This window comes from Salvelinus namaycush, unplaced genomic scaffold (genome assembly GCF_016432855.1).
Source record: "Salvelinus namaycush isolate Seneca unplaced genomic scaffold, SaNama_1.0 Scaffold69, whole genome shotgun sequence".
NCBI classification, from domain to species: domain Eukaryota; kingdom Metazoa; phylum Chordata; class Actinopteri; order Salmoniformes; family Salmonidae; genus Salvelinus; species Salvelinus namaycush.
In genome coordinates, this window is record NW_024061408.1 from 214,976 (window position 1) to 236,718 (window position 21,743).

Below are 21,743 nucleotides of genomic sequence, written 5' to 3' on the forward strand. Positions count from 1 at the left end.
CACACACATTACACACTATCACACACATTACACATTATCACACACATTACACACTATCACACACATTACACATTATCACACACATTACACATTATCACACACATTACACATTATCACACTCACACACATTACACATTATCACACACATTACACACAATCACACTCACACATATTACACATTATCACACACATTAAAATGGTATTAATTCAACCCAGTGCTTACAAGCCCTAGAAATATCCACTGGATGAAAACCAGGAGTTTTAGTCTTTATTCATCTTGTTTCTTTATGCTGAAGGTTTGGCATTAAGTCCCAGACAATGTCATGTCTAGTTTACTGGATCAATGTCTGTGACTTGTTAAGTTGTCTATTGTCAATATCTATTGTACAAACAAATATAATCTTTTAAAAAATAGATTATAAAAAAAATAGCAGGGTCCAGGAGACCCAGACAGAGGCGGGTGGGTAGTACTGTCACACACAGTAAACTTTACTATCAACAGGGTCCAGGAGACCCAGACAGAGGCGGGTAGATAGTACTGTCACACACAGTAAACTTTACTATCAACAGGGTCCAGGAGACCCAGACAGAGGCGGGTAGATACTACTGTCACACACAGTAAACTTTACTATCAACAGGGTCCAGGAGACCCAGACAGAGGTGGGTAGATAGTACTGTCACACACAGTAAACTTTACTATCAACAGGGTCCAGGAGACCCAGACAGAGGTGGGTAGATAGTACTGTCACACACAGTAAACTTTACTATCAACAGGGTCCAGGAGACCCAGACAGAGGCGGGTAGATAGTACTGTCACACACAGTAAACTTTACTATCAACAGGGTCCAGGAGACCCAGACAGAGGCGGGTAGATACTACTGTCACACACAGTAAACTTTACTATCAACAGGGTCCAGGAGACCCAGACAGAGGCGGGTAGATAGTACTGTCACACACAGTAAACTTTACTATCAACAGGGTCCAGGAGACCCAGACAGAGGCGGGTAGATACTACTGTCACACACAGTAAACTTTACTATCAACAGGGTCCAGGAGACCCAGACAGAGGTGGGTAGATAGTACTGTCACACACAGTAAACTTTACTATCAACAGGGTCCAGGAGACCCAGACAGAGGTGGGTAGATACTACTGTCACACACAGTAAACTTTACTATCAACAGGGTCCAGGAGACCCAGACAGAGGTGGGTAGATACTACTGTCACACACAGTAAACTTTACTATCAACAGGGTCCAGGAGACCCAGACAGAGGCGGGTAGATAGTACTGTCACACACAGTAAACTTTACTATCAACAGGGTCCAGGAGACCCAGACAGAGGCGGGTAGATAGTACTGTCACACACAGTAAACTTTACTATCAACAGGGTCCAGGAGACCCAGACAGAGGCGGGTAGATACTACTGTCACACACAGTAAACTTTACTATCAACAGGGTCCAGGAGACCCAGACAGAGGCGGGTAGATACTACTGTCACACACAGTAAACTTTACTATCAACAGGGTCCAGGAGACCCAGACAGAGGCGGGTAGATACTACTGTCACACACAGTAAACTTTACTATCAACAGGGTCCAGGAGACCCAGACAGAGGCGGGTAGATACTACTGTCACACACAGTAAACTTTACTATCAACAGGGTCCAGGAGACCCAGACAGAGGCGGGTAGATAGTACTGTCACACACAGTAAACTTTACTATCAACAGGGTCCAGGAGACCCAGACAGAGGCGGATAGGTAGTGCTGTCACACAGTAATCTTAGGCCGGGATTCAATCAGGTCAGCAGTAGATCCACGATGTTGACGATGATATTCGTGTTGTTTTGTTGTTGTTGACCCCAGCCCTGTGGCGTCTGAGAGGCCTGTCAGACGAGGTGTTCACGGAGCTGGAGGAGATGAAGCAGGAGGCGGCTCACACCCAATCAGCCCTCACCGTCAAGGAGTTCTTCACGAAACGCTCCTACCGACAGCCAATCATCATCGTCCTCATCGTTAACCTGGGCTCCCAGCTCGCAGGCTTCAACGCGGTATGTTGTTTTAGATAAAAGACTGAGTAGTTTTATTGAAAATGCATTTTTCCAGGTCTGTCTCATTGAGAAAAGAAACTCTTTTGCAAAAGAGACCTGAACATTATGTAGTGAGTAATGAGTTTTCTATGGGGTATTTATTGAGACCTGAACATTTTGTCGTGAGTAATGTGTTCTCTATGGTCTAACAGACTAGCAGACAAGCAGACTACTAGACTAGCAGGCTACTAGACTACCAGATTAGCAGACTAACAGACTAGCAGCAGACTACCAGACTAGCAGCAGACTAGACGACTAGCAGCAGACTACCAGACTGCCAGTCTACTGGACTAGCAGACTAGCAGACTACCAGACAAGAAGCAGACTAGCAGACTTTTATACTACTAGACTATGAGACTAACAGACTACCAGACTAACAGCAGATTAGCAGACAAAAAGAATACTACCAGACTACTAGCAGACTAGTAACAGACTAGCAGCAGACTACCAGACTAGCAGCAGACTACCAGACTAGCAGCAGACTACCAGACTACCAGACCAGCAGCAGACTACCAGACTAGCAGCAGACTACCAGACTAGCAGCAGACTACTAGACTAGCAGACTAGCTGACTACTAGACTAGCAGACTAGCTGACTACTAGACTAGCAGACTAGCTGACTACTAGACTAGCAGACTGCTAGACTACCAGACTAGCAGACTAGCTGACTAGCAGACTACCAGACTAGCTGACTACTAGACTACCAGACTAGCAGACTACTAGACTAGCAGACAAGCAAACTACTGGACTACCAAACTACCAGACTAGCAGACTAGCTGCAGACTAGCAGCGTAGCACCAGACTACCATACTAGTAGCATATTACCAGACTGGCAGCAGACTAGCAGCAGACTACCAGACTAGCAGACTAGCAGCAGACTACCAGACTAGCAGACTTGCAGTTATTTGCTAAACCCTCTCCTCTTTCCAGAGTTGATTCTGCGGCATTGTGTCAGTATGGTTCTTCAGGCTATGCTGCAGCTCAGTAGGGAACCTGAGGCTAAAGGAAAGACAGGCAACACACTGAGGTTAAACATATACCCCACTTCTCATTTTCCAGATCATCAATTATTCCACCAAGATGTTTGACAAGGCTAACTTTGACGAAGCCAAGTATCTAACCCTGGGGGTGGGGGCCGTGAATGTGGCCTTCACTCTGGTGGCGGTGAGTAGAGTACACTAGAGTAATCTCACCTATAATCTCACCTGTTATGAAGTATGGAGACTCACCTGTAATCTCACCTGGTACGAGGTATGGAGACTCACCTGTAATCTCACCTGGTACGAGGTATGGAGACTCACCTGTAATATCACCTGTTATGAGGTATGGAGACTCACCTGTAATATCACCTGTTATGAGGTATGGAGACTCACTTGTAATATCACCTGTTATGAGGTATGGAGACTCACCTGTAATCTCACCTGGTATGAGGTATGGAGACTCACCCGTAATCTCACCTGGTATGAGGTATGGAGACTCACCTGTAATATCACCTGTTATGAGGTATGGAGACTCACCTGTAATCTCACCTGTTATGAGGTATGGAGACTCACTTGTAATCTCACCTGTTATGAGGTATGGAGACTCACAAGTAATATCACCTGTTATGAAGTATGGAGACTCACCTGTAATCTCACCTGGTATGAGGTATGGAGACTCACCTGTAATCTCACCTGTTATGAGGTATGGAGACTCACCTGTAATCTCACCTGGTATGAGGTATGGAGACTCACTTGTAATATCACCTGTTATGAGGTATGGAGACTCACCTGTAATCTCACCTGGTATGAGGTATGGAGACTCACCTGTAATCTCACCTGGTACGAGGTATGGAGACTCACCTGTAATCTCACCTGTTATGAGGTATGGAAACTCACCTGTAATCTCACCTGGTATGAGGTATGGAGACTCACCTGTAATCTCACCTGGTATGAGGTATGGAGACTCACCTGTAATCTCACCTGGTATGAGGTATGGAGACTCACATGTAATCTCACCTGTTATGAGGTATGGAGACTCGCCTGTAATTTCACCTGGTATGAAGTATGGAGACTCACCTGTAATATAATCTGTTATGAAGTATGGAGACTCAACTGTAATCTCACCTGGTATGAGGTATGGAGACTCGCCTGTAATCTCACCTGGTATGAAGTATGGAGACTCACCTGTAATATAATCTGTTATGAAGTATGGAGACTCATCTGTAATCTCACCTGGTATGAGGTATGGAGACTCACCTGTAATCTCACATGTTATGAGGTATGGAGACTCACCTGTAATCTAATCTGTTATGAAGTATGGAGACTCACCTGTAATATAATCTGTTATGAAGTATGGAGACTCACCTGTAATCTCACATGTTATGAGGTATGGAGACTCACCTGTAATCTCACCTGTTATGAAGTATGGAGACTCACCTGTAATCTCACCTGGTATGAGGTATGGAGACTCACCTGTAATCTCACCTGTTATGAGGTATGGCGACTCACCTGTAAACTCACCTGTTATGAAGTATGGAGACTCACCTGTAATCTCACCTGTTATGAGGTATGGAGACTCACCTGTAATCTCACCTGGTATGAGGTATGGAGACTCACCTGTAATCTCACCTGTTATGAGGTATGGAGACTCACCTTTAATCTCACCTGTTATGAGGTATGGAGACTCAACTTTAATCTCACCTGGTATGAGGTATGGAGACTCGCCTGTAATCTCACCTGGTATGAAGTATGGAGACTCACCTGTAATATAATCTGTTATGAAGTATGGAGACTCACCTGTAATCTCACCTGTTATGAGGTATGGAGACTCACCTGTAATCTCACCTGGTATGAAGTATGGAGACTCACCTGTAATATAATCTGTTATGAAGTATGGAGACTCACCTGTAATCTCACCTGTTATGAGGTATGGAGACTCACCTGTAATCTCACCTGGTATGAGGTATGGAGACTCACATGTAATCTCACCTGTTATGAGGTATGGAGACTCGCCTGTAATTTCACCTGGTATGAAGTATGGAGACTCACCTGTAATATAATCTGTTATGAAGTATGGAGACTCAACTGTAATCTCACCTGGTATGAGGTATGGAGACTCGCCTGTAATCTCACCTGGTATGAAGTATGGAGACTCACCTGTAATATAATCTGTTATGAAGTATGGAGACTCATCTGTAATCTCACCTGGTATGAGGTATGGAGACTCACCTGTAATCTCACATGTTATGAGGTATGGAGACTCACCTGTAATCTAATCTGTTATGAAGTATGGAGACTCACCTGTAATATAATCTGTTATGAAGTATGGAGACTCACCTGTAATCTCACATGTTATGAGGTATGGAGACTCACCTGTAATCTCACCTGTTATGAAGTATGGAGACTCACCTGTAATCTCACCTGTTATGAGGTATGGAGACTCACCTGTAATCTCACCTGTTATGAGGTATGGCGACTCACCTGTAAACTCACCTGTTATGAAGTATGGAGACTCACCTTTAATCTCACCTGTTATGAGGTATGGAGACTCACCTGTAATCTCACCTGGTACGAGGTATGGAGACTCACCTGTAATCTCACCTGTTATGAGGTATGGAAACTCACCTGTAATCTCACCTGGTATGAGGTATGGAGACTCACCTGTAATCTCACCTGGTATGAGGTATGGAGACTCACTTGTAATCTCACCTGGTATGAAGTATGGAGACTCGCCTGTAATATCACCTGTTATGAGGTATGGAGACTCACCTTTAATCTCACCTGTTATGAGGTATGGAGACTCACCTGTAATCTCACCTGGCATGAGGTATGGAAACTCACCTGTAATCTCACCTGGTATGAGGTATGGAGACTCACCTGTAATCTCACCTGGTATGAGGTATGGAGACTCACCTGTAATCTCACCTGGTATGAAGTATGGAGACTCACCTGTAATATCACCTGTTATGAGGTATGGAGACTCACCTGTAATCTCACCTGTTATGAGGTATGGAGACTCACCTGTAATCTCACCTGGTATGAGGTATGGAGACTCACCTGTAATCTCACCTGGTATGAGGTATGGAGACTCACCTGTAATCTCACCTGGTATGAAGTATGGAGACTCACCTGTAATATCACCTGTTATGAGGTATGGAGACTCACCTGTAATCTCACCTGTTATGAGGTATGGAGACTCACCTGTAATCTCACCTGGTATGAGGTATGGAGACTCACCTGTAATCTCACCTGTTATGAGGTATGGAGACTCACCTGTAATCTCACCTGTTATGAGGTATGGAGACTCACCTTTAATCTCACCTGGTATGAGGTATGGAGACTCGCCTGTAATCTCACCTGGTATGAAGTATGGAGACTCACCTGTAATATAATCTGTTATGAAGTATGGAGACTCATCTGTAATCTCACCTGGTATGAGGTATGGAGACTCACCTGTAATCTCACATGTTATGAGGTATGGAGACTCACCTGTAATCTAATCTGTTATGAAGTATGGAGACTCACCTGTAATATAATCTGTTATGAAGTATGGAGACTCACCTGTAATCTCACATGTTATGAGGTATGGAGACTCACCTGTAATCTCACCTGTTATAAAGTATGGAGACTCACCTGTAATCTCACCTGGTATGAGGTATGGAGACTCACCTGTAATCTCACCTGTTATGAGGCATGGAGACTCACCTGTAATCTCACCTGGTATGAGGTATGGAGACTCACCTGTAATCTCACCTGTTATGAGGTATGGAGACTCACCTGTAATCTCACCTGTTGTGAGGTATGGAGACTCACCTGTAATCTCACATGTTATGAGGTATGGAGACTCACCTGTAATCTAATCTGTTATGAAGTATGGAGACTCACCTGTAATCTCACCTGGTATGAGGTATGGAGACTCACCTGTAATCTAATCTGTTATGAAGTATGGAGACTCACCTGTAATCTCACCTGGTATGAAGTATGGAGACTCACCTGTAATCTCACATGTTATGAGGTATGGAGACTCACCTGTAATCTAATCTGTTATGAAGTATGGAGACTCACCTGTAATCTCACCTGGTATGAGGTATGGAGACTCACCTGTAAGTTAATCTGTTATGAAGTATGGAGACTCACCTGTAATATAATCTGTTATGAAGTATGGAGACTCACCTGTAATCTCACCTGGTATGAGGTATGGAGACTCACCTGTAATATCACCTGTTATGAGGTATGGAGACTCACCTGTAATATCACCTGTTATGAGGTATGGAGACTCACCTGTAATCTCACCTGGTATGAGGTATGGAGACTCACCTGTAATCTCACCTGGTATGAGATATGGAGACTCGCCTGTAATCTCACCTGTTATGAAGTATGGAGACTCACCTGTAATATCACCTGTTATGAGGTATGGAGACTCACCTGTAATCTCACCTGGTATGAGATATGGAGACTCACATGTAATCTCACCTGTTATGAGGTATGGAGACTCGCCTGTAATTTCACCTGGTATGAAGTATGGAGACTCACCTGTAATATAATCTGTTATGAAGTATGGAGACTCAACTGTAATCTCACCTGGTATGAGGTATGGAGACTCGCCTGTAATCTCACCTGGTATGAAGTATGGAGACTCACCTGTAATATAATCTGTTATGAAGTATGGAGACTCATCTGTAATCTCACCTGGTATGAGGTATGGAGACTCACCTGTAATCTCACATGTTATGAGGTATGGAGACTCACCTGTAATCTAATCTGTTATGAAGTATGGAGACTCACCTGTAATATAATCTGTTATGAAGTATGGAGACTCACCTGTAATCTCACATGTTATGAGGTATGGAGACTCACCTGTAATCTCACCTGTTATGAAGTATGGAGACTCACCTGTAATCTCACCTGGTATGAGGTATGGAGACTCACCTGTAATCTCACCTGTTATGAGGTATGGCGACTCACCTGTAAACTCACCTGTTATGAAGTATGGAGACTCACCTGTAATCTCACCTGTTATGAGGTATGGAGACTCACCTGTAATCTCACCTGGTATGAGGTATGGAGACTCACCTGTAATCTCACCTGTTATGAGGTATGGAGACTCACCTTTAATCTCACCTGTTATGAGGTATGGAGACTCAACTTTAATCTCACCTGGTATGAGGTATGGAGACTCGCCTGTAATCTCACCTGGTATGAAGTATGGAGACTCACCTGTAATATAATCTGTTATGAAGTATGGAGACTCACCTGTAATCTCACCTGTTATGAGGTATGGAGACTCACCTGTAATCTCACCTGGTATGAAGTATGGAGACTCACCTGTAATATAATCTGTTATGAAGTATGGAGACTCACCTGTAATCTCACCTGTTATGAGGTATGGAGACTCACCTGTAATCTCACCTGGTATGAGGTATGGAGACTCACATGTAATCTCACCTGTTATGAGGTATGGAGACTCGCCTGTAATTTCACCTGGTATGAAGTATGGAGACTCACCTGTAATATAATCTGTTATGAAGTATGGAGACTCAACTGTAATCTCACCTGGTATGAGGTATGGAGACTCGCCTGTAATCTCACCTGGTATGAAGTATGGAGACTCACCTGTAATATAATCTGTTATGAAGTATGGAGACTCATCTGTAATCTCACCTGGTATGAGGTATGGAGACTCACCTGTAATCTCACATGTTATGAGGTATGGAGACTCACCTGTAATCTAATCTGTTATGAAGTATGGAGACTCACCTGTAATATAATCTGTTATGAAGTATGGAGACTCACCTGTAATCTCACATGTTATGAGGTATGGAGACTCACCTGTAATCTCACCTGTTATGAAGTATGGAGACTCACCTGTAATCTCACCTGTTATGAGGTATGGAGACTCACCTGTAATCTCACCTGTTATGAGGTATGGCGACTCACCTGTAAACTCACCTGTTATGAAGTATGGAGACTCACCTTTAATCTCACCTGTTATGAGGTATGGAGACTCACCTGTAATCTCACCTGGTACGAGGTATGGAGACTCACCTGTAATCTCACCTGTTATGAGGTATGGAAACTCACCTGTAATCTCACCTGGTATGAGGTATGGAGACTCACCTGTAATCTCACCTGGTATGAGGTATGGAGACTCACCTGTAATCTCACCTGGTATGAAGTATGGAGACTCGCCTGTAATATCACCTGTTATGAGGTATGGAGACTCACCTTTAATCTCACCTGTTATGAGGTATGGAGACTCACCTGTAATCTCACCTGGCATGAGGTATGGAAACTCACCTGTAATCTCACCTGGTATGAGGTATGGAGACTCACCTGTAATCTCACCTGGTATGAGGTATGGAGACTCACCTGTAATCTCACCTGGTATGAAGTATGGAGACTCACCTGTAATATCACCTGTTATGAGGTATGGAGACTCACCTGTAATCTCACCTGTTATGAGGTATGGAGACTCACCTGTAATCTCACCTGGTATGAGGTATGGAGACTCACCTGTAATCTCACCTGGTATGAGGTATGGAGACTCACCTGTAATCTCACCTGGTATGAAGTATGGAGACTCACCTGTAATATCACCTGTTATGAGGTATGGAGACTCACCTGTAATCTCACCTGTTATGAGGTATGGAGACTCACCTGTAATCTCACCTGGTATGAGGTATGGAGACTCACCTGTAATCTCACCTGTTATGAGGTATGGAGACTCACCTGTAATCTCACCTGTTATGAGGTATGGAGACTCACCTTTAATCTCACCTGGTATGAGGTATGGAGACTCGCCTGTAATCTCACCTGGTATGAAGTATGGAGACTCACCTGTAATATAATCTGTTATGAAGTATGGAGACTCATCTGTAATCTCACCTGGTATGAGGTATGGAGACTCACCTGTAATCTCACATGTTATGAGGTATGGAGACTCACCTGTAATCTAATCTGTTATGAAGTATGGAGACTCACCTGTAATATAATCTGTTATGAAGTATGGAGACTCACCTGTAATCTCACATGTTATGAGGTATGGAGACTCACCTGTAATCTCACCTGTTATAAAGTATGGAGACTCACCTGTAATCTCACCTGGTATGAGGTATGGAGACTCACCTGTAATCTCACCTGTTATGAGGCATGGAGACTCACCTGTAATCTCACCTGGTATGAGGTATGGAGACTCACCTGTAATCTCACCTGTTATGAGGTATGGAGACTCACCTGTAATCTCACCTGTTGTGAGGTATGGAGACTCACCTGTAATCTCACATGTTATGAGGTATGGAGACTCACCTGTAATCTAATCTGTTATGAAGTATGGAGACTCACCTGTAATCTCACCTGGTATGAGGTATGGAGACTCACCTGTAATCTAATCTGTTATGAAGTATGGAGACTCACCTGTAATCTCACCTGGTATGAAGTATGGAGACTCACCTGTAATCTCACCTGTTATGAGGTATGGAGACTCACCTGTAATCTAATCTGTTATGAAGTATGGAGACTCACCTGTAATCTCACCTGGTATGAGGTATGGAGACTCACCTGTAAGTTAATCTGTTATGAAGTATGGAGACTCACCTGTAATATAATCTGTTATGAAGTATGGAGACTCACCTGTAATCTCACCTGGTATGAGGTATGGAGACTCACCTGTAATATCACCTGTTATGAGGTATGGAGACTCACCTGTAATATCACCTGTTATGAGGTATGGAGACTCACCTGTAATCTCACCTGGTATGAGGTATGGAGACTCACCTGTAATCTCACCTGGTATGAGATATGGAGACTCGCCTGTAATCTCACCTGTTATGAAGTATGGAGACTCACCTGTAATATCACCTGTTATGAGGTATGGAGACTCACCTGTAATCTCACCTGGTATGAGATATGGAGACTCGCCTGTAATCTCACCTGGAATGAGGTATGGAGACTCACCTGTAATCTCACCTATTATGAAGTATGGAGACTCACCTGTGATTTTGTGTCTGTTTTTCCTCCGCAGTTCTTCCTGATGGAGAGGGCGGGGCGTAGGAAACTGCTGTTGACTGGCTTCCTGTGTCTAGCTGTGTGCAACCTCTCCATGACCGTCATAGACTCAGTCCTGGTAACTCTAACCACACCTATACTAAACCTAAATTATCAATCTATTATATTATACGATTGTCCATCTGAGTGTTGTCCATCTGAGTATTGTCCATCTGAGTATTGTCTATCTCAGCGTACCTTGTTGGTGACTGTCTCTCTCTACCTGCAGGTGTAGTACATTATGATGCTGTTATTCAACATGGTCTAAGGACAATTTATATTATTCTGTATGTAAATCTATGACATTCCATTTAGTATGATATGTTACGTTAAGTTACATTATGAATGGAACAGCTGTCACACAATAACATCTGAATTAGAGGAGGTATAGTATCATACTGTACATCTTACCTGGTTGTACAATAGCATACGAATTGGATGATTTAATCTACCATAAATCTTGGAGGACGTAATTTATCATACGAATTGGATTACGTAATTTACCATACGTCTTGGAGGAAGTAATTTATCATACGAATTGGATGACGTAATTTACCATACGTCTTGGATGATGTCATTTATCATATGTCTTGGATGATGTATTTTATCATACGTCTTGGATGATGTAATTTATCACACGTCTTGGATGATGTAATTTATCATACGTCTTGGATGATGTCATTTATCATACGTCTTGGATGATGTCATTTATCATACGTCTTGGATGATGTCATTTATCATACGTCTTGGAGGAGGTAATTTATCATACGAATTGGATGATGTCATTTATCATACGTCTTGGATGATGTCATTTATCATACGTCTTGGAGGAGGTAATTTATCATACGAATTGGATAATGTAATTTATCATACGTCTTGGATGATGTCATTTATCATACGTCTTGGATGATGTCATTTATCATACGTCTTGGATGATGTCATTTATCATACGTCTTGGATGATGTCATTTATCATACGTCTTGGATGATGTCATTTATCATACGTCTTGGATGATGTCATTTATCATACGTCTTGGATGATGTCATTTATCATACGTCTTGGAGGAGGTAATTTATCATACGAAATTGGATGATGTCATTTATCATACGTCTTGGATGATGTCATTTATCATACGTCTTGGATGATGTCATTTATCATACGTCTTGGATGATGTCATTTATCATACGTCTTGGATGATGTCATTTATCATACGTCTTGGAGGAGGTAATTTATCATACGAATTGGATGATGTCATTTATCATACGTCTTGCATGATGTCATTTATCATACGTCTTGGATGATGTCATTTATCATACGTCTTGGATGATGTCATTTATCATACGTCTTGGAGGAGGTAATTTATCATACGAATTGGATGATGTCATTTATCATACGTCTTGCATGATGTCATTTATCATACGTCTTGGATGATGTCATTTATCATACGTCTTGGATGATGTCATTTATCATACGTCTTGGAGGAGGTAATTTATCATACGAATTGGATGATGTCATTTATCATACGTCTTGGATGATGTCATTTATCATACGTCTTGGATGATGTCATTTATCATATGTCTTGGATGATGTCATTTATCATACGTCTTGGATGATGTCATTTATCATACGTCTTGGATGATGTCATTTATCATACGTCTTGCATGATGTCATTTATCATACGTCTTGGATGATGTCATTTATCATATGTCTTGGAGGATGTCATATAGATTGCACCTCCGTCACTCGTTGCGTCATGCCATTGTTATGAACGTTCTCAAGCCGCCCTCTGTCAGCGCAGTCATAGTGCCTTAAAGGGGGTTGTGAGCCCAGTCATTCTGGACGGAGGATAACTACTGTTTAGTCTAAATAACACTATAGTGCCAGGAAATACAATATTTTTTTGTACAAAATATTTTGTAGGAAACATATTTGCCGTTGGCCTCCCCTCAATCTTCACTAGCTAGCTAACGTTATACTGCATCTAAAGTCAATCTGGTGGCCTCCCCTCAATCTTCACTAGCTAGCTAACGTTATACTGCATCTAAAGTCAATCTTGTGACATCAAAATGATGGCAAAGGTTTTCCTACCAATTATTTGAATGTCATTATAATTCCAAGCCATTGCAATGGATGTTGGATAACATTTTCATCAGCGCTAATTGACGAAGCATTGAGTAGAATACTCAGTCGGGCATCAGTCCAATAACACACGTTCAAAACAATATTGCGATGAGACATGCAACCCATGAATAGCATTGCACATATTTATCTGAGACCAGGCTGCTTGTTAGGCAGTAACAACAAAGAAGAATTACAAGAAGCATTTATGTTGGCAGTTAGGGGAACTAACGACAAAGGTTCGGAGAATTGGCTTAAATTTAGAATAAGGGTTAGCTAAAATGCTACAATTTTCCCGATGTGACTCGAACAGGCAGCCTTTGGATTGCTAGACTGTCGGGGTTTACGGTCACCCATCCTCCCTGACCAATATAAGATTGATTGACTGATTGATCTGCCCTGTAGTTCCTTGTCCCAGAGCTGCGTAACCTGCAGGTGTTGGTCGTGTTCTTCCTGATCTCAGCCTATGAGGTGGGACCTGGCCCTATTTCCTGGTTCATCGCTGCAGAGCTGTTTGACCAGCCAGCCAGACCAATCGCCATGGCCTTCACCAGCATGCTCAACTGGGGAGGGAAGTTCATGCTGGCCCTGCTCTTCCCTCCACTACTGGTACGTACTAGTCCTGCTCTTCCCTCCACTACTGGTACGTACTAGTCCTGCTCTTCCCTCCACTACTGGTACGTACTAGTCCTGCTCTTCCCTCCACTACTGGTATGTACTAGTCCTGCTCTTCCCTCCACTACTGGTATGTACTAGTCCTGCTCTTCCCTCTACTACTGGTATGTACTAGTCCTGCTCTTCCCTCCACTACTGGTATGTACTAGTCCTGCTCTTCCCTCCACTACTGGTACATACTAGTCCTGCTCTTCCCTCCACTACTGGTACATACTAGTCCTGCTTTTCCCTCCACTACTGGTATGTACTAGTCCTGCTCTTCCCTCCACTACTGGTGTGTACTAGTCCTGCTCTTCCCTCCACTACTGGTATGTACTAGTCCTGCTCTTCCCTCCACTACTGGTATGTACTAGTCCTGCTCTTCCCTCCACTACTGGTGTGTACTAGTCCTGCTCTTCCCTCCACTACTGGTGTGTACTAGTCCTGCTCTTCCCTCCACTACTGGTATGTACTAGTCCTGCTCTCCCCTCCACTACTGGTACGTACTAGTCCTGCTCTTCCCTCCACTACTGGTACGTACTAGTCCTGCTCTTCCCTCCACTACTGGTATGTACTAGTCCTGCTCATCCCTCCACTACTGGTATATACTAGTCCTGCTCTTCCCTCCACTACTGGTACGTACTAGTCCTGCTCTTCCCTCCACTACTGGTATGTACTAGTCCTGCTCTTCCATCCACCACTGGTACGTTTAACATAGCCTGTGTCATAGGATAGCTGTAATACAGCACCAATGGCACATGACAATATGGCACCAATGGTACATGACAATATGGCACCAATGGTACATGACATAGTGGCACCAATGGTACCAATGGTACATGACAATACAGCGCCAATGGTACATGACAATATGGCACCAATGGTACCAATGGTACATGACAATATGGCGCCAATGGTACATGACATAGTGGCACCAATGGTACATGACATAGTGGCACCAATGGTACATGACAATATGGCACCAATGGTACCAATGGTACATGACATAGTGGCACCAATGGTACATGACATAGTGGCACCAATGGTACATGACATAGTGGCACCAATGGTACATGACAATATGGCACCAATGGTACATGACAATATGGCACCAATGGTACATGACATAGTGGCACCAATGGTACATGACAATATGGCACCAATGGTACATGACAATATGGCACCAATGGTACATGACAATATGGCACCGATGGTACATGACAATACAGCACCAATGGTACATGACATAGTGGCACCAATGGTACATGACAATATGGCACCAATGGTACATGACAATATGGCACCGATGGTACATGACAATACAGCACCAATGGTACATGACAATATGGCACCAATGGTACATGACTTAATGGCACCAATGGTACATGACAATATGGCACCAATGGTACATGACAATACAGCGCCAATGGTACATGACAATATGGCACCAATGGTACATGACAATACAGCACCAATGGTACATGACAATATGGCACCAATGGTACATGACAATATGGCACCAATGGTACATGACAGTATGGCACCAATGGTACATGACATAGTGGCACCAATGGTACATGACATAGTGGCACCAATGGTTCATGACATAGTGGCACCAATGGTACATGACATAGTGGCACCAATGGTACATGACAATATGGCACCGATGGTACATGACATAGTGGCACCAATGGTTCATGACATAATGGCACCAATGGTACATGACAATATGGCACCAATGGTACATGACAATATGGCACCAATGGTACCAATGGTACATGACATTATGGCACCAATGGTACATGACAATATGGCACCAATGGTACCAATGGTACATGACATAGTGGCACCAATGGTACCAATGGTACATGACAATATGGCACCAATGGTACCAATGGTACATGACAGTATGGCACCAATGGTACATGACAGTATGGCACCAATGGTACATGACAATATGGCACCAATGGTACATGACAATACAGCACCAATGGTACCAATGGTACATGACAGTATGGCACCAATGGTACATGACAATATGGCACCAATGGTACCAATGGTACATGACAATATGGCACCAGTGGTACATGACAATATGGCACCAATGGTACATGACAATATGGCACCAATGGTACATGACATAGTGGCACCAATGGTACATGACAATATGGCACCAATGGTACATGACAATATGGCACCAATGGTACATGACAGTATGGCACCAATGGTACATGACAGTATGGCACCAATGGTACATGACAATATGGCACCAATGGTACATGACATAGTGGCACCAATGGTACATGACAATACAGCACCAATGGTACATGACAGTATGGCTGGTTTGATATCATAGATAGGACTATCTTCTAAAATGAAATGTACTGCAATTTCCAGTTGTGTTAACTGTGTGTGTGTGTGTGTGTGTGTGTGTGTGTGTGTGTGTGTGTGTGTGTGTGTGTGTGTGTCTGTGTGTGTGTCTGTGTCTGTGTCTGTGTGTGTGTGTGTGTGTGTGTCTCTCTGTAGAAACTGTGTGGTGCTTACGTGTATCTCCTCTTCACGACCGTGGCTCTGACAGCCTTCAGCTTCACTTGGAGACGCCTACCTGAGACCAAGGGACGCACCTTCGATGACATCGCCGCCGAGTTCCGAGAGTCCGAGGGCATCCCCCTGCACAATAAGACTGGTTTCAACACCTTCCCCTGACCTGAACGTCCTGGCCCCTCTCACCTTCCCCTGACCTGAACGTCCTGGCCCCTCTCACCTTCCCCTGACCTGAACGTCCTGGCCCCTCTCACCTTACCCCTGACCTGAACGTCCTGGCCCCTCTCACCTTACCCCTGACCCCCCCCTGGAGGTCGGAAGTTGTACTGGGGGTCACGGAGGTCTTATTGTGTTCAACCTTCGCGTGGGGACAAATGTTTTAATTTTATTTAACCTTTTGTTTAACCAGGTAGTCAGAAGACAACCTCTAACACAAGGGAAACACATGATGGGACTGATACAGGACTTCAGGTGGTGGCTTCCCTCAGTGTTGTCCGTTTTCTGATGACATGTACATTTCTAAACATCAACAATACGATTGCCTCTGTTCCTGTAGTAGTCACGCATATGTATCATAAAATGGATAAATATTATTATCTGTATTGTTGGATTGAGGCATTGAGGATCCATATCATTGAATATTAAGAGTGAAGCGCCTATGTATACGATTTTATAAGAGTCTGAAGCTCCTGTCTATAAGAGTTTATAAGAGTCTGAAGCTCCTGTCTATAAGAGTTTATAAGAGTCTGAAGCTCCTGTCTATAAGAGTTTATAAGAGTCTGAAGCTCCTGTCTATAAGAGTTTATAAGAGTCTGAAACTCCTGTCTATAAGAGTTTATAAGAGTCTGAAACTCCTGTATATAAGAGTTTATAAGAGTCTGAAACTCCTGTCTATAAGAGTTTATAAGAGTCTGAAGCTCCCGAATGTAAGAGTTTATAAGAGTCTGAAGCTCCCGTACATAAGAGTTTATAAGAGTCTGAAGCTCCTATACATAAGAGTTTATAAGAGTCTGAAGCTCCTGTCTATAAGAGTTTATAAGAGTCTGAAACTCCTGTCTATAAGAGTTTATAAGAGTCTGAAGCTCCCGTGTATAAGAGTTTATAAGAGTCTGAAACTCCTGTCTATAAGAGTTTATAAGAGTCTGAAGCTCCCGTGTATAAGAGTTTATAAGAGTCTGAAGCTCCTGTATATAAGAGTATATAAGAGCCTGAAGCTCTTGTACCTGATGAAACATTGAACTTCTTGTGGCGTGGATCTCCTCCATTGGACAGAAGCATCACTCACAACTATCTGCCTCTGAGCAGCTTCACCTAAGCAGTAAGGTTAACACTTTACAGTAAGGTACCATTTGTAAAGGGTCTATAAAGGTTTTTATAATGACTCTATTAGTGATTATTTAAGCATTTGTAAATGCAATATAAACCATTATAAAGTAAGGGGTAATCAACGAGGGGCTATGCGTTATTTCGGAAAATAATGAACGACGTGGAACTTAACTTCCAAGGAGTTAGATTATTTTCCAGAGAACACATAGAGCCCCGAGTCCCTTATATACCAAGGCTATAGACAGGTTGGTTGTTTAGCAACAAAACTGAAACGTGCACAATTACGGAGCAAAACAGACGTGGTTGGCTTAGAATGTTTTACAACATGTAAACTATATTTTGTCTCTAATGTTTATTGAAGACATAAATACATTTGCACAAATGAGCACTTGTTGTCTCTCAAATACATCTTTACAGTTGTTCGGTTAGCTAGCTAGCGAATGTTTAGCCATGTTAGCATTGACATGAAATCAGTCACAACACCTCAAAACAAGACATGGTATCAAGAACAAGATGAAACTAGCTGAAATAAGCCACTTATGATTTCCCACATGACAGTTTATTGTGACTGTTGCTAGGTGGTGGGGGAGGGTCTGGCTGGTGGGGGAGGGTCTGGGTGGTGAGGGAGGGTCTGGGTGGTGAGGGAGGGTCTGGGTGGTGGGGAAGGGTCTGGGTGGTGGGGGGAGGGTCTGGGTGGTGGGGGAGGGTCTGGGTGGTGGGGGAGGGTCTGGGTGGTGAGGGAGGGTCTGGGTGGTGGGGAAGGGTCTGGGTGGTGGGGGAGGGTCTGGGTGGTGGGGGAGGGTCTGGGTGGTGGGGGAGGGTCTGGGTGGTGAGGGAGGGTCTGGGTGGTGGGGGAGGGTCTGGGTGGTGAGGGAGGGTCTGGGTGGTGAGGGAGGGTCTGGGTGGTGGGGGAGGATCTGGGTGGTGGGGGTGGGTCTGGTGGTGAGGGAGGGTCTGGGTGGTGGGGGAGGGTCTGGGTGGTGGGGGAGGGTCTGGGTGGTGGGGGAGGGTTGACAAACATTTTCTTTTAACTTCTGGCTGCAGGGGCAGTATTGAGTAGCTCTGATAAAAGGTGCCCATTTCAAATGGCCTCGTACTCAATTCTTGCTCGTACAATATGCATATTATTATTACTATTGGATAGAAAACACTCTCTAGTTTCTAAAACCGTTTGAATTATATCTGTGAGTAAAACAGAACTCATTTGGCACAAACTTCCTGACCAGGAAGTGGAAAGTCTGAAAACTATTCTCTGTTCTAGGTCCTGCCTATAAATGGGCATGATACGTATTAGTATACATGCACGTCATACACCTTCCCCTAGATGTCAAGAGGCAGTGAGAGAAGAAATGGAGTGTTTATGTCACACCCTGGCCTTTGTTATATTGATTTTCTTTATTAGTTTAGTTAGGTCAGGGTGTGACATGGGATGTTTGTGTGTTTTTGTCTAGTTTGGGGTGTGTGTATTGTTTAGGGGGTTTTGTAGTATGTATGGGGTTGTGTTCAGTGTAGGTGTTTAGGAAAGTCTATGGTTGACTGATTTGGTTCTCAATCAGAGACAGCTGTTTATTGTTGTCTCTGATTGGGAGCCATATTTAAGGCAGCCATAGGCTTTAGGTGTTTGTGGGTAATTGTCTATGTTGAACGTTAGTAGCTTGTGTGTGCACTTTCGTTTATAGCTTCACGGTCGTTTATTGTTTTGTTAGTTTTGTAAGAGTGTTTCGTGTTTCGTCTTCGTCTAATAAAAGGAAGATGTATGTCTCTCACGCTGCGCCTTGGTCCGCTTATTATGACGATCGTGACAGAATTACCCACCAGAATCGGACCAAGCGGCGTGTAAAGCAGCAACAGGAACAATACACAAAGGATTCATGGACATGGGAGGAGATACTGGATGGAAAGGGTCCTTGGGCACAACCGGGAGAATATCGCCTCCCTCGTGAAGAGCTGGAGGCAGCTAAAGCCGAGAGGAGGCGATATGAGGAGGCAGCACGGAAGCAAGGCTGGAAGCCCGCGAGTACAACCCAAAAATTTCTTGGGAGGGGGGCTAAAAGGGAGTGTGGCGAAGTCAGGTAGGAGACCTGCGCATACTCCCTGTACTTACCGTGGAGAGCGAGAGTACGGGCAGACACCGTGTTACGCAGTAGAGCGCATGGTGTCTCCTGTACGTGTTCATAGCCCGGTGCGGGTTATTCCACCTCCCCGCATTGGCAGGGCTAGATTGAGGATTGAGCCGGATGTCATGAAGCCGGCCCAACGCATCTGGCCACCAGTGCGTCTCCTCGGGCCGGCTTACATGGCACCAGCCTTACGCATGGTGTCCCCGGTTCGCCTACATAGCCCGGTGCGGGTTATTCCACCTCCCCGCACTGGTCGGGCGACGGGGAGCATACAACCAGGTAAGGTTGGGCAGGCTCAGTGCTCAAGGGAGCCAGTACGCCTGCACGGTCCGGTATTTCCGGCGCCACCTCCCCGCCCCAGCCTAGTACCACCAGTGCCTACACCACGCACCAGGCTTCCAGTGTGTCTCCAGAGCCCTGTTCCTCCTCCACGCACTCGCCCTATGGTGCGTGTCTCCAGCCCGGTACCACCAGTTCCGGCACCACGCACCAAGCCTCCTGTGCGTCTCCAGAGTCCTGTGCGTCCTGTTGCTGCTCCCCGCACTAGCCCTGAGATGCGTGTCCCCAGCCCGGTACCACCAGTTCCGGCACCACGCACTAGGCCTAATGTGCGTCTCCAGGGTCCAGTATGCCCTGTTCCTTCTCCCCGCACTAGCCTTCAGGTGCGTGTCCCCAGCCCGGTACCACCAGTTCCGGCACCACGCACCAGGCCTACAGTGCGCCTCAGCCGGCCAGAGTCTGCCGTCTGCCCAGCGGCGCCTGAACTGCCCGTCTGCCCAGCCCCATCTGAGCCATCCGTCTGCCCAGCGCCATCTGAGCCATCCGTATGCCCAGCGCCATCTGAGCCATCCGTCTGCCCAGCGCCATCTGAGCCATCCGTCTGCCCAGCGCCATCTGAGCCATCCGTCTGTCCCGAGCCATTAGAGCCGCCCGTCTGTCCCGAGCCGTCAGAGCCGTTCGTCAGTCAGGAGCCGCTAGAGTCAGCCAGGATCTGCCAGAGCCGCCAACCAGCCAGGATCTGCCAGAGCCGCCAACCAGCCAGGATCTGCCAGAGCCGCCAGCCAGCCAGGAGCAGCCAGATCCGTCAGCCAGCCATGAGCAGCCAGATCCGTCAGCCAGCCATGAGCAGCCAGATCCGTCAGCCAGCCATGAGCAGCCAGATCCGTCAGCCAGCCATGAGCAGCCAGATCCGTCAGCCAGCCATGAGCAGCCAGATCCGTCAGCCAGCCATGAGCAGCCAGATCCGTCAGCCAGCCATGAGCCGTCCAGCCAGGATCCGCCAGAGCCGTCCAGCCAGGATCCGCCAGAGCCGTCCAGCCAGGATCCGCCAGAGCCGTCCAGCCAGGATCCGCCAGAGCCAGCCAGCCAGGATCCGCCAGCCAGCCAGGATCCGCCAGAGCCAGCCAGCCAGGATCCGCCATTCAGTCCGGTGCTGCCCCTCAGTCCGGTGCTGTCCCTCAGTCCGGAGCTGCCGTCCCTCAGTCCGGAGCTGCCCCTTATCCTGGTGCTGCCCCTTATCCTGGTGCTGCCCCTTATCCTGGTGCTGCCCCTTATCCTGGTACTGCCCCTTATCCTGGTACTTCCCCTTATCCTGGTGCTGCCCCTTATCCTGGTGCTGCCCCTTATCCTGGTGCTGCCCCTTATCCTGGTGCTGCCCCTTATCCTGGTGCTGCCCCTTATCCTGGTGCTGCCCCTTAGTACGGTACTGCCCCTTAGTCCGGTGCTGCCCCTTAATCCAGTGGGGTTAAGTTGGCGGGTGGTCATTTGGAGGAGGCTACGAAAGCGGGTAGTGACTATGGTGGGGTGGGGACCACGACCAGTGCCAGAGCCGCCACCGTGGACAGACGCCCACCCAGACCCTCCCCTAGACTTTA

General features: G+C 45.4%; 1 protein-coding gene across 1 annotated transcript in view; it reads left to right on the forward strand.

Annotated features, from left to right (window-relative positions):
• LOC120042446 (solute carrier family 2, facilitated glucose transporter member 1) overlaps positions 1-16,765 on the forward strand; it is a 44,293-nt gene extending 27,528 nt beyond the window's left edge. Inside the window, exons 6-10 of the mRNA XM_038987285.1 lie at positions 1,862-2,046; positions 3,144-3,248; positions 11,085-11,186; positions 13,631-13,834; positions 16,406-16,765. Of these exons, the coding sequence (XP_038843213.1) occupies positions 1,862-2,046; positions 3,144-3,248; positions 11,085-11,186; positions 13,631-13,834; positions 16,406-16,585 (776 nt within the window). The 3' untranslated portion in view covers positions 16,586-16,765. The remainder of the gene's footprint in view (positions 1-1,861; positions 2,047-3,143; positions 3,249-11,084; positions 11,187-13,630; positions 13,835-16,405) is intronic.
• The last annotated feature ends 4,978 nt before the right edge of the window (positions 16,766-21,743 follow it).